We start from the raw sequence: 14,874 nt of genomic DNA, 5'->3' as shown, positions 1-14,874 counted from the left end.
CTCTGGAGCAGGTCTTCATCAAGGATCTATCTCTGTACTTCTCTCCGTTCATCTTTGCCTCAATCCTGACTAGTCTCCCAGTCCCTGCCGCTGAAAAACATCCCCACAGCATGATGCTGCCACCACCATGCTTCACCATAGGGATGGTGCCAGGTTTCCTCCAGATGTAACGCATGGCATTCAGGCCAAAGAGTTCAATCTTGGTTTCATCAGACCAGAGAATCTTGTTTCTCATGGTCTGAGAGTCTTTAGGTGCTTTTTGGCAAACTCCAAGCAGGCTGTCATGTGCCTTTTACTGAGGAGTGGATTCCATCTGGCCACTCTACCCGTGTAGCTCAGTTGGTAGAGCATGGCGCTTTTAACTCCAGGGTTGTGGGTTCGATTCCCACGGGGGCCAGTATGAATTTAAAAAAAATAATTATGTACTCACTAACTGTAAGTCGCTCTGGATAAGAGCGTCTGCTAAATGACGTAAATGTAAGGCCTGATTGGTGGAGTTCTGCAGAGATGGTTGTCCTTCTGGAAGGTTCTCCCATCTGCACAGAGGAACTCTAGAGCTCTGTCAGAGTGACCATTGGGTTCTTGGCCACATCCCTGACCAAGACCCTTCTCCCCCGATTGCTCAGTTTGGTCTGACGCCAAGCTCTAGGAAGAGTCTTGGTGGTTCCAAACTACTTCAATTTAAGAATGATGGAGGCCACTGTGTTCTTGGGGACCTTCAATGCTGCAGAAATGTTTTGGTACCCTTCCCCAGATCTGTGCCTCGAAACAATCCTGTCTCGGAGCTCTACAGACAATTCCTTCAACCTCATGGCTTGGTTTTTGCTCTGACATGCACTGTCAACTGTGGGACCTTGTATAGACGGGTGTGTGCCTTTCCAAATCATGTCCAATCAATTGAATTTACCACAGGTGGACTCCAATCAAGTTGTAGAAACATCTCAAGGATGATCAATGGAAAAAGGATGCACCTGACCACAATTTTGTGTCTCATAGCAAAGGGTCTGAATACTAAATAAGTGTATTTATTTATTTTGTATACATTCGCTTTGTCATTATGGGGTATTGTGTGTAGATTGCTGAAGATAATTTTTTAAAATCAATTTTAGAACAAGGCTGTAATGTAACAAAATGTGGAAAAGGTCAAGGGGTCTGAATACTTTCCGAAGGCACTGTATGTTGAAGAAGTTGGGGCTCAAGCTGCATCCCTGTCTCACCCCATGGCCCTGTGGAAAGAAATGTGTGTTTTTTGACAATTTTAAATGCTCTCTTTCTCTCCCTCTCTCCCTCTCCTTTACAGCTGAGCCTCTGTGAGCATGGCTCTGTCACTCTGATGTCACCTGAAGGTCACTAACCAGGCCGGGAGGCGCATGCCTCAGTGATGTGGTAATGGAACGGAGACTCACCCTGCTCTGCACCACTAAGTCCCCAGAAATCCCACCTCTTATTTAATACAACTGCCTGAAATCACTTCAGAATCCTGTGAGGGCAGCATTCTGGACCTGACACCTCTGTAAATCAAGACCTACCTCATCCCTATCCTAAACATACCCCTCCCCTGGCCTGGCCTGTCATCCGCTGAACAAACATCTTGACAATGCGGGCGCTGCCTGTTGCATACCCCAACACATCAGAAACACACGCAGCAATCACTCCATCACCTACCAATGTGGAATAACCTATACATCCACCTCATACCATACAAGCACCAGCACTATCCAATAACCATCAGCCATTTACAACCACATTATTGATCACCCCAAACCCCCATTCGCCAGGCTTTGTTCAGTCTTATCATAAGCAAATAAAGTCTTAGAGTTGTTTAATTGCGGTCTATATTTCACATGCAGTGCTGTTCAACAGAGGTATTGCTCTCCAGGTTTGTCCCCCATTAATCCTATCCCTGCAATAACTCTTAATTACAACCTATAAAATACGTACCTGACAACAATCAAGTTGTAAATCACACTTTATTTAATCCATAAAAGTAATCTATTCATTTTATTTCGTTCCATTAAGCGACAGCCTGATCCCTAATGAGTCTGACCCCATTCCTCTGTAGCAGTGCCGTATCTCAGAGATGTCAAATACATACTGGCACCGTGATTTTCCAGTCCTCCCCCCTTCCAATGAATACTGGTGGAAAAGGCTGAGGGTGGGAGGCTGTCACAATGCAACGCATGCACCTCTCCCATTATGTCTTATTCCTGGAAAATCAAAGGACACGTTTTGTGGTTCTGACAACTGAGAGTACATAATCTGGGAGTGCAGACGAGCATGTGCTGGGGAGAATGTTTACTCAGATCATCTCTCCTCCACCCCCTGGCTCTATCCCTGCAGACCCTTCTCTCCCAGCCCTGGGTGAGTGAGTTACGGCCACAGGCATGGTCCACATTTTCACACGAGGCGGATCCACGGAGCAGATAATGGGTCTAATTTAACTCTGCAGCCGGTGGCCTGTGGCCAAGAGGCCAGGGATCAGACTCCTCACAGTGTTCCACAAACCAGTGGCACAGAGCCACTAGTCGGTAACTTAACTCAATTAAGCCTCACCAAACTGCCATCTATGGGAAGAAATGACTGACCCACATTACCCTGGAGGGATTACACTCAACCAGGGTCCTAGACCTAGTCTACCAGATAAAGCCCAATGCTTGATCACTTTATCTGGAGACATCAGGGTACATAGAGCCTGGCTTGGTGAAGTACATACAGGTGGTGTTGGCTGTGTGCTGCAGCACAGGGAGAGCTCATGGATGGCTCTCGTATCTAATTCGGCAGTGGGCTAGTTCAACAGCTTTGTGTTGCTGGGTCAGAGAGGGTTGTCTTATAAGGTGCTAGTTGTGTCATACGGAACCTTTTCTAAGCAGTAGAAATTGGAGCATGGTCATAATGCCTCAATATTCATTCTTGTTTGTGTTGTATTCTTGGCCTTTACTAAACAAACCTTTTGAAGTAGGCCATGTCATCGGGGAACCATTCAGTTCTGGGGAAGACCTGGCCATTCTTAGAAGGAATTCCATCTGCAGCGTCCTCCAAACAGCGCAGGTGCTTGTTGCACGTCAGCCGACGCCCCCACCCTGCCAAGAGGCCACTCAATTCACTTAGATGGTAGGCTACCATTTAACCTGTTTCCAAGAAGCCAGTGGCACCACCATTAATAAAAGAAGGGACCCGCTTTGCTTTAAACACCCTGGACAGATCTGGTTCATGAGTAACAATAGCAGGTCATTTTGATAATCTGCTGCCCTGCATGCCCAACATTATGGGCATACTTCAGAGGTACCGGGACATGGCATCCTGCCACCTCCACTCAGAAACTCCACAAGGCCACAGATCGTGTGTGTGTGGCGCCAGGCCTTCTTAGAAGACAAACACTGTCGGAACACTAGCCAGATATGCTAGAGCCAACCCTATTGCCCTACAGCCTAAATTCTCCCCATTTTAAAACACACACCGGAAGAATGTTGCTTTACAAACTAGCCTTTACTAATGCCATGTAATGTAACTAATGCTTTCTCTCTGAGATATGGGCGCCTTCTGGTTGCCAAATAGTACATGTACATCACTTCTACACACATACAGATGCACTACACCACACTACACAATCACTGATGACGAAATGTGGGTACCCATTCACGCACCAATGCCCACAATCATATGGCACAGAAAATGTGGGTACCAGTGCACTCACTGATGCCCACCATCATATGAGTACATAGCCACAAAAAAACCTACCGTCTTCACATCGTTCCTTCAACACATATAAATCGTTCTATACTATACCATACAATAAAAAGGATTCATGTAGTTAAGGGTTGGAAGTGGATAACCCATACTAACTATCCTCAGAGGTACAGACCTAATGCCACTCTGATAGCCAGCTGACAGCCAGTCAAATGACCAACAAGCCACAGTGGCCTATAGTCTGTCCGAAGCCTAGCATCTCCTTCAACAACATTTCCCTCACTACAATCACACATTGGTCCCGAGGGACAGATCCCCTTCCCCAGGAGCCATTAAGCCATACCGTGAACAAGGCTGGCCGATATGTGAGAACCATCGTTGAGAGCTGAGCGGCTGGGTGCTGTCTAGTTTGGAAGTTTCACATTTCTCAAGAAAGGTCCTGTCGTGACTACCTCTCCGTGACTACTGTATGTCAGGATGGGATATTGAGGGGACACTGTGGAGGAGTGGGCCGATTCAATCATCTCATTGTTCATTTGATAACCTTGAACAGAGGCTATTAATTGGTTAAGATATATCCTAGTAGCCGTTTCCTGCAGTCAAATGACCTAGTGGCCTCATGGTTGGAATATTATTAATATTTGTTATAATTTCATAATTCATATTTATTTTATTTTTTTACAGCTGAAAATCCGTTGTTTCTCTGTCAAATGGTTTTGTTATAGTTCAGTCTTCTGTGATGTCTATAAAGTGTAATATTGGGATGCAAATTCAAAATATCTATATCTGACATGGTACAGGTGTCTTCTTTTTCTTAAGCCCATAACCATTTGTGTGAGTTGTATACTTTTGTTTCAAAGAAGACTGACGCTGATTTAGCCCACTGCAGTAAAAGGTTAATAGCCACAGTATTTAGTAAGCAGAGCATTTGATTTGGTATCCTTTCAGGCTAAATGGCCCGGCTGTTAAGGTAACATAATTTGTTGATTTGAGTGCTAAGTTGATAATTGGGAAAGCTGGAAACAATGGACAGTGTTCATTTATCTGATCTGATAACACCACAGAACGCTTTGCTGAGAACACTGAACTAACAGAGGATGACCAGTGGCGTTCCAACCGAGTCACATAATGAGGCCCATAGCACTTGATTTGTCCCATTTGATCCCAGCGCAACAGCCCCAATACTGTCTGTCCCCCCATAAGCCATCTATTAATCAAGGAGACACGCGCAGCTGTTTGACACCCCCCATTCCTCCCTCTCAGGGCCCCCCAACCCAATAGAGCAGATAAAAGGATTATTCACGGTATTACCACATGCCCCCCCACCGTCCCCGACAGAACAGGTGTTCCCTGGTGTGACGTCACCCCCACAGTCCCCAAGACTGACTGACAACCCGGTTATGTCAGCAGCAGGGACCAGAACAAATGGTCAGGACCTCTTACCAGTTGCTTTATTTCATTACCCATCATTATGTCTTTTCTGAGATCTCAAGATTTCAACTTTCAATGAATGTTCAACCAGTCTCAATGAGCATTCAACCAGTCTACATTCAACCAGTCTTTCCAATGTTATCAATTGTCAGTTGGCACAATATTTTGGAAATGCATTTGTTTTGCAGCGCTATAAACTAGTACTCTACTGCCCTCCACTGGTCTAAAACTCCAATGGAATAAGACAAGATTTACGTTTGGAACTGGCACATTTAATTCAACACAGCCAATAGTGTGCTTAATTGTGACAGATACATAATATGGTCTGCACTTTGCAGAAACTGTTATTTTATCATCCATCACATAAACACTGAATTACAAGCTCTCAAGGAAAAGTATGAAGTCATGATGTGTATTACAGCATGATGGAGCTCAGGCCCACAAAATGTCCGAGCAATAGTTGTAGACCATGTCATTAATCATGGCATGACAATGACTGAGGCGGCTACAATGATACAACCAAACCTCAGAAGGTCAACCATGGCCTCAATAATCAGAACTTTCCGCGATGAGAACCGGTAAGTCGTCAGCATGCACTAAATATTATGCTACTCTCAATTGTCAAATGACTGCATACCAATGTGTATCACAGAGTAGGTGATGTGACCAAGTGTCTTCTTACTGTAATGTTCCCTGTAGAATTGAGACTAGGCCAAATAGGGGAGGCAGAGGCAAAATTCTGACTGACCAACAAGAGCAGGCTGTGGTCGATTTGGTTCGGGCCAGAAATGATATTCGCCTTACAGAAATTCGCCAGCATATCTTGGACAATGAAGACATGTTTAACATTGTGGAATCCATAAGTTTGCCGACTATTGCACGCATGCTGAAAAGGCACCAGGTGTCTTTAAAACAACTATACCGTGTGCCTTTTGAAAGAAATGCAGACAGAGTGAAGCAAATGAGGACTGAGTATGTTCAGGTATGTTCAGTTTCAAGATGGCTGTTGTAATAAAATTCCCTAATAATTCTACATTGTACAGTAATAAGTAAATCTCTTTCCAAAATGTATTTTTAAAGGGTGATGGAGCTGGATGCTGATGACAACCATCACAAATTAATATATTTGGATGAGGCAGGCTTTAACCTGGCCAAGACAAGGAGGAGAGGTCGGAATTTCATTGGCCAGCGGACAACCATCCAAGTACCTGGACAACGTGGGGCCAACATTACCATGTGTGTGGCTATATCAGAAGATGGTGTGGTGGGACGCAGACCTCGTATTGGATCATATAATGCAGCTCTCCTTGTAACCTTCCTTGATGAGCTCGATCAGGTCTGTAGAGCTGATGGCGTGACCTATGTCATTGTGTCAGGTTCCACCATGCTCATATGGTGCAAGCATGGTTTCAGGCCCATGCATAATTTACCACCCTGTATTTACCCCCATACACTCCTTTCCTTAACCCGATTGAGGAATTTTTCTCCACATGGAGATGGAAGGTTTATGATAGGCGCCCTCATGAACAAGTCACTCTTCTCAAGGCTATGGATGACGCATGCAATGACATCACGGCAGACCAGTGTCAGGTCTGGATTCGCCATGCCCGAAGGTTTTTTCCAAGATGTTTGGCTAATGAAAACATCCATTGTGATATAGATGAGAACCTGTGGCCAAATCCACAAGACAGAGTTGATGAAAATGTACAGTAATCACTCATATGTTTTGCTTTTTACACTGCATTTGATGTTTTACAGTACTGTATTGTTTTTCATCAATATATTTCAGATTTTGTTCAATGATTCCACTGTGTCTGTAGTATTCTCTCTACTACTGCAGTACTTTTACAGGGATGTATTTACATGTAGTACCATAATGAAACATGTATCACCTATTTTGTACTACAATATTTAATGATTGTACGAACAATGACACAGTGAAACTATCGGTTGCGTGTGTGTGGGTGATCTAAATTAACGTTTCATTGGTATGTCACAATACATTTGTTTTTTGAACCAATGATTGTGCAAGTGCAAGATTTCTTTAAAGATATGAATGCACAATGCAATGTTTTGAACATTGGACAGCCTGTGTTACAAGTGATGACCGTTTTGTGTCTAGAGTTTTGAAAAATGACGTCAAGGTTCTGAAATTAGTGCCAAAGTGATTGTAAAAAACTGTAATGGCACGAAGGTAACTCACTCACTAGAGGATTACACCATATAATAACACTATTACTCTATTAAAGGTGTTTAAAGCGGCAATCCTTAATTTAAACATTAGCAAAGTGTCCTCTACGCCACAGTTTCGGTAAAAAGCTGAGGGATGGGGCTAGAGAAATGCAACCACTTTCAAATCCATAGGCTACACTATGGATGCAGGAACTGACCATCCATGATATCCAAATGATAGTTTTAACCATGTTTTTAGGCTAAACAGTATTTTTATATTTACGTACAGTGGGGAAAAAAAGTATTTAGTCAGCCACCAATTGTGCAAGTTCTCCCACTTAAAAAGATGAGAGGCCTGTAATTTTCATCATAGGTACATGTCAACTATGACAGACAAATTGAGAATTTTTTTCTCCAGAAAATCACATTGTAGGATTTTTAATGAATTTATTTGCAAATTATGGTGGAAAATATAGTATTTGGTCACCTACAAACAAGCAAGATTTCTGGCTCTCACAGACCTGTAACTTCTTCTTTAAGAGGCTCCTCTGTCCTCCACTCGTTACCTGTATTAATGGCACCTGTTTGAACATGTTATCAGTATTAAAGACACCTGTCCACAACCTCAAACAGTCACACTCCAACCTCCACTATGGCCAAGACCAAATAGCTGTCAAAGGACACCAGAAACAAAATTGTAGACCTGCACCAGGCTGGGAAGACTGAATCTGCAATAGGTAAGCAGCTTGGTTTGAAGAAATCAACTGTGGGAGCAATTATTAGGAAATGGAAGACATACAAGACCACTGATAATCTCCCTCGATCTGGGGCTCCACGCAAGATCTCACCCCATGGGGTCAAAATGATCACAAGAACGGTGAGCAAAAATCCCAGAACCACACGGGGGGACCTAGTGAATGACCTGCAGAGAGCTGGTTAAGCCAGTACATGTCCAGGCCCGTCTGAAGTTTGCTAGAGTGCATTTGGATGATCCAGAAGAGGATTGGGAGAATGTTATATGGTCAGATGAAACCAAAATATAACTTTTTGGTAAAAACTCAACTCGTCGTGTTTGGAGGACAAAGAATGCTGAGTTGCATCCAAAGAACACCATACCTACTGTGAAGCATGGGGGTGGAAACATCATGCTTTGGGGCTGTTTTTCTGCAAAGGGACCAGGACGACTGATCCGTGTAAAGGAAAGAATGAATGGGGCCATGTATCGTGAGATTTTGAGTGAAAACCTCCTTCCATCAGCAAGGGCATTGAAGATGAAACGTGGCTGGGTCTTTCAGCATGACAATGATCCCAAACACACCACCCGGGCAACGAAGGAGTGGCTTCGTAAGAAGCATTTCAAGGTCCTGGAGTGGCCTAGCCAGTCTCCAGATCTCAACCCCATAGAAAATCTTTGGAGGGAGTTGAAAGTCTGTGTTGCCCAGCGACAGCCCCAAAACATCACTGCTCTAGAGGAGATCTGCATGGAGGAATGGGCCAAAATACCAGCAACAGTGTGTGAAAACCTTGTGAAGACTTACAGAAAACGTTTGACCTGTGTCATTGCCAACAAAGGGTATATAACAAAGTATTGAGAAACTTTTGTTATTGACCAAATACTTATTTTCCACCATAATTTGCAAATAAATTCATAAAAAATCCTACAATGTGATTTTCTGGTTTTTTTTCTTCTAATTTTGTCTGTCATAGTTGACGTGTACCTATGATGAAAATTACAGGCCTCTCTCATCTTTTTAAGTGGGAGAACTTGCACAATTGGTGGCTGACTAAATACTTTTTACCCCCACTGTAAACTGCAAATTTGTCATGGGTATTTTTGTAAGTGAAGGCCTAGACTATAGCTCAGTAGGATAACACAGTCTTATGTTATAGTGCAAATGTCCATGGGCTGATTCAGGCATAAGGGCAAAGTGTCAATGTCCATGGAGTGCTTTGGGAATCTTGATAAAGCGGATTTACGATCACAGGTGTGTCATGTGGGCCATTAATGACATTGCTTGATTGATTGAGCTTTCAGTAAACATTGCATAATCAGTGGAGTCCATAGATAGGCAACTTTAAGCTGCCTCATGACCCACTGGAACAACTTGTCCCACTACTATGTTTGGGTCCAAAGGTTGCCCCAGTCAAATAATTTTTGGGAGCAGTTTCTATTCATGAAACAGGGAAATATCGCTTTAAAAATAAAATCCTACTATTCCATGAGACCAAGTTGAACATCAATTTCCAGCAGACAAGCCAATAATAAGGCTTCTTATAACTTTACACATTTAAGAAAGCTCACAACAGCATGAGTACATTTACATATAATTTATAAGCTAGGCCTAGATCAAAAAATAAAAGGGTAGTCATATTGTAAATGTCTGTTTAGGCCTACATGGGGAACCCCTGATCCACCCCATTTCCTCTACAGAGCTGATAATAGATATGCAGCCTAAAGTATCGACTACTCTTTGGCTTGAACTTTGCACATTACATTTTCTTGTCACCGGGGTCAGACCAGCCAGCAACATGCAAACTTTAAAACTCCCTCATAGATTGCAGGAGTGCAGCACTGAGAGGGTTGGAGTACGAGCAAGCGGACGAGACGCCAGTTGACAGGTAAACAAGGCAACAGAACATCCAGCATGGTGGGAAGGAGACGTGGCTCCAGAGCCAACAGTGGACCACAGCAGCCCCAACAGCAACGCAGGGGGGGACCCCGCAAGGTGAGTCAGACTACCTATAGGAGGCTTATCAAACGGTTAATATAAAGAAAATGAGCATATCATGTCTACCTTCTGCCAGGTCTGAGGTTAATTATTGTCAGACAGACTACTGACACACATTTCGAGCCTGTTTTTCAGTACTTCATGCTCAATGACAAACCTTATATGCAGCCAGCATTGCTGACTCAGTAAATGTTACATTTTCTACAAGTCTATATTTAAGTCTATCATTACTAATAAATAAACATACTATAGCCTAGTGTAGCCAACAACAGTCAATAATTATGTTGCTCTGGAAATTAGTCTTGTGTAATATTATATTATTGTGTGCTTTAGTGTGTCTGTGTACAGTATGGGAGTGTACTTGCATGTGTTAAAGGTAGGCTACACCTTACTCAGTTCACCAGTGTATTGTATAACATAGGCAGGAAATTGTATAACATAGGCAGGAAATGGTATAACATAGGCAGGAAATTGTATAACATAGGCAGAACATGGTATAACATAGGCAGGAAATTGTATAACATTGGCAGGAAATTGTATAACATAGGCAGGAAATTGTATAACATAGGCAGGAAATTGTATAACATAGGCAGGAAATGGTATAACATAGGCAGGAAATTGTATAACATTGGCAGGAAATTGTATAACATAGGCAGGAAATTGTATAACATTGGCAGGAAATTGTATAACATAGGCAGGAAATTGTATAACATAGGCAGGAAATTGTATAACATAGGCAGGAAATTGTATAACATAGGCAGCTACAAATGATTCCTCAATAAATGTTATGATACTGTCACTGTAAATGTTAAAACATTATGGTATAGCTCTTTGAATGGTAGATTGATCTCTACCTTCAATTATAACTTTTTCTTCCACAGGGATTGAAGTCTATTCTTAAGTCACGGGCAGATGTCAAACAGTTCAGGGTTCAATGTATATTGACAACTCTACAGATAATTCCTAGCAACCATGTACACATCCACTACATTTACATTTTAGTAGACGCTCTTATCCAGAGCGACTTACAGTTAGTGAGTGCATTTTTTATTTATTTTTCCATACTGTCCCCCCGTGGGAATCGAACCCACAATCCTGGCATTGCAAACGCCATGCTCTACCAACTGAGCTACATCCCTCACATGCAGAGATAACCACTAATGAAGCCAGAAATCCCTTACATGTCCAAAGGCTTATCACAGCCCTGATGATTTCCATAAATGTAAACATTTAAAATACTTTACTTATAGAGTATCTATTATCCCCAAATCATTTATGTACCGATATCCCCTCCCAGGAGGTCAGTTAACTCTTTCTGTCCCATCTCAGACTCTGAGGGAGCCAGCATTATTTGCCAAGAAAACAGGATATGAGTCAGAGGTTCCTCATGAAAAGATGACCATCGCCCAGGCCAAGAGAGGCACGCCAGGTCAGTCATCATTACTGGTCTCCACAGGTCAGACCAATCACAGACCAGTCAGACTGATCATAGGTCAGTTTCACCACCAGTTTTATCACTCCTCACTGGGAATATTGAAGGATGGGCAGTGGAAGAGAAGAGATAAGGGGCAGTCGAGAGAGAGGGGGATGTGAAAGTGAGAGGTGAGACAAGGAGAACGCAGCGAGACATAGATACAATGATTGTTTTTCTTTTCATGTAGCAATCCGGCCAGTGCGAGTCTATGCTGATGGGATCTTTGATCTCTTCCACTCTGGACACGCACGCGCTCTGATGCAAGCCAAGAACCTGTTCCCCAACACACATCTCATAGTGGGAGGTAAATAACACCTTTTGAATTTCAAGTGCCTTTCAAAACACCCAAGGACAGACTGTACAAACAAGCATGTACACAAACCACACACAGAGAGTATATCATTGTGTGTCTGTCCTTGCAGTCTGCAGTGATGAACTCACACACAAGTATAAGGGCTACACGGTGATGACAGAGTCTGAGCGCTACGAAGCCCTGATACACTGTCGCTATGTGGATGAGGTGGTACGGGACGCTCCCTGGACCCTCAGCCCTGAGTTCTTGAAGAAACATAAGGTCAGCACTTCTGGAGAAGGGCCATATACAGTACACCAGTCAGTATTACAAACCATCTGCACTGCTTGCTGTTTGGGGTTTTAGGCTGGGCTTCTGCTGATGTAAAAGGCATTTGATTTGATCAGTCCTAAAATCCGATACAGATGTACATAGCCCATGTCCCTTTTTTCCACATAAAATCATTTTAGTGCTATTCTGGGATTTCACCAGATTGACTTTGTGGCCCATGACGATATCCCATACACCTCTGCAGGATCAGAGGACGTCTACAAACACATCAAGGAAGCAGGTAAACAGATCTGCTCTGGAACAGAAATGAACCATTTGAGATTGTGTCTGTGTGTGTTTGCTGAGCTACCTACTATCTATTCCCTTCCCTGTGTCATCTTGGCTGAGCTGTGTTCTCTCTGTTGGGTCTCAGGGATGTTTGTGGCCACACAGAGGACAGACGGCATCTCTACATCCGACCTCATCACCAGGATAGTGAGAGACTACGACCTCTATGTCCGACGCAACCTGCAGAGAGGCTACACAGCCAGTGACCTCAACGTTAGCTTCATCAGGGTATGAATGACATCACCTAATTAACTTAGAACAATTAATTAAGTTGGAATAACCATATGTTACAATAGTTTGTCTTTGAGGAAGTGAAATGGGTGTTTCAGTATTGGTGGTTGTGGTTGATAAACACAAGACCACCTTTAGTTGATGCCTTATTGCCAACCACATGACTTGTCATAGACTGTTCTCTCTGCTCCCGCACGGCAAGCGGTACCGGAGCGCCAAGTCTGGGACCAAAGGTTTCTGAACAGCTTCAACCCCCAAGCCATAAGACTGCTGAATAGTTCATCAAAAGGCCACCCAGGCTATTTACATTGACTTTAGAATTTTATTTGTAATCTTTATTATTTGCACTGACTCTATGCACACTCACTAGACTCTAGCCACACACTCACACATACTAAACTGACACTCCAACACACACACACACATTCATGCATATTGAAGCCACACACTCACACATATACATACTTTCACGCTTCACAAACGCTGCTGCTACTCTGTTTATTATATATCCTGATTGCCTAGTCACGTTTACCCTTAGCCACATGTACATACAGTATTACCTCAATTACCTCAACTACCTGGTACCCCTGCTCATTGACTCTGTACTGGTACTCTTTGTATATAGCCTCATTATTGTTATTTTATTGTGTTACTATTTCCTTTTTTATTTAGCAAATATTTGTCTTACTTTTTAACTCTGCACTGTTGGGAAAGGGCTCTTAATTAAGCATTTCACAGTAAAGTCTACACCTGTTGTATTCGGCGCATGTGACCAATACAATTTGATTTGATTTATTCTGCAGGAGAAGAAAATCCGTCTGCAGAACCAGGTGGATCGTATGAAGGAGACGGTGAAGACAGTGGAGGAGAAGTCCAAGCACTTTGTGTTCAAGGTGGAGGAGAAGAGCCATGACCTCATCCACAAGTGGGAGGAGAAGTCACGGGAGTTCATTGGGAATTTCCTGGAGTTGTTTGGTCCAGATGGAGCGTGGGTAAGTTTACATTTAGCCCACAATAGATACTATAGTAGGAAGCGTTTACGGTCAATAGCAGAAGATGGTTAGTATTGATCTCATTCCTCTAAGCAAGTGACCACACAATATTAACAAGTAGTTTAGGAAAAGCAACACTCAGTTGGACAAACAATAAAAAAAACACAATGCTCCCTTTCTCCGTCTCTCTCTGTCTCTCTCTCTTTCTCGCTCCCTCTCTCTCTCCGAGCAGCATGTGATCCAGGAGCAGAGTGGGCGCATGCTCCAGGCTCTGTCACCCTACGCATCGCCCGTTGCCTCGCCCCGTGGCTCCCCCAGTAGCAGTCCCACCAGAGGGCGCTCCCCATCGCCCCCCTCCTCTCCCACATCCCGTTCTCCCCGTTCCCCTCCGTCCTCACCCACCTCCCCTTCCTCTCTCAAGGGTGCCTCTGCTCGTCCCTTAACCTCCCTCAGCAGCTCGAGTGAGGGGGATGACGACGAGGAGTAGAGACGGCACTGTCACTCCCAAAACACAAACACACAGTGTCCACGGTTACTTAGTGCAAGATGCCGCCCACAGTCTGCCATATTTGTGCTATTTGATTGTGTATGTTGTTAAGGTAACTGAATGCACTGTGGTATCTCAATTAGTTGACTCACTCCATTCTCACTTCTGATTCCTGTACCACACAAATACATAAAAATAATACCACTATTTCACTGCATCAACCAGGCTTTATTTTTCTTTACAAATACTTAGTGAAATGCTCAAATGTGCGTTCAGTTGTCTATGATATGCAGTACAAAAAAACATTTTGGACATTTTCTTTTTTAAATAATACATTGTTTCTATGAAATATGAAATACAAAACAATCATTTCTGAGAGTATTTTGTCATGCAATAATAACTATTGACCCACTAAAATATCAATTTCATTTGAGGCCTTTTTCTAAGAAATGTTTTTTTTTAAGCAATCTAAAGTAAGATATGTCTCAACTTGTTTAGATATTGCTCCATGTATTTCTTAAGCTTCCAAAGTGATAATCATCTCTTATAAACTTACAGTACCATATTGCATTATCATGAATTTAAATACCATCCTGAGTAACATTTCATGTCACATGTCACAAACACATACAGTGGGGGGAAAAAAGTATTTAGTCAGCCACCAATTGTGCAAGTTCTCCCACTTAAAAAGATGAGAGAGGCCTGTAATTTTCATCATAGGTACACGTCAACTATGACAGACAAATTGAGAGAAAAAAATC

At 43.0% G+C, this 14,874-nt stretch overlaps 1 protein-coding gene and 1 non-coding gene across 2 annotated transcripts; both read left to right on the top strand.

The window, feature by feature from the left end:
- The first annotated feature begins 328 nt into the window (after positions 1 to 328).
- trnak-uuu lies at positions 329 to 397 on the top strand. The gene has a single exon. It is a non-coding gene; the product is annotated as a tRNA-Lys (tRNA).
- Positions 398 to 9,854: 9,457 nt separating this feature from the next.
- Positions 9,855 to 14,546, top strand: LOC121579551 (choline-phosphate cytidylyltransferase B-like). The gene is made up of 8 exons (XM_041894246.1): positions 9,855 to 10,016; positions 11,349 to 11,448; positions 11,681 to 11,797; positions 11,916 to 12,067; positions 12,278 to 12,356; positions 12,489 to 12,631; positions 13,438 to 13,626; positions 13,859 to 14,546. The coding sequence occupies exons 1-8, from the start codon at positions 9,936 to 9,938 to the stop codon at positions 14,111 to 14,113; spliced, it is 1,116 nt and encodes a 371-aa protein (XP_041750180.1). The 5' UTR covers positions 9,855 to 9,935; the 3' UTR covers positions 14,114 to 14,546.
- The last annotated feature ends 328 nt before the right edge of the window (positions 14,547 to 14,874 follow it).

This window comes from Coregonus clupeaformis, chromosome 13 (assembly GCF_020615455.1).
Source record: "Coregonus clupeaformis isolate EN_2021a chromosome 13, ASM2061545v1, whole genome shotgun sequence".
NCBI classification, from domain to species: Eukaryota; Metazoa; Chordata; class Actinopteri; order Salmoniformes; family Salmonidae; genus Coregonus; species Coregonus clupeaformis.
Note: the sequence above shows the minus strand (reverse complement) of the source record. Positions and strands in the feature narration are given on the sequence as shown.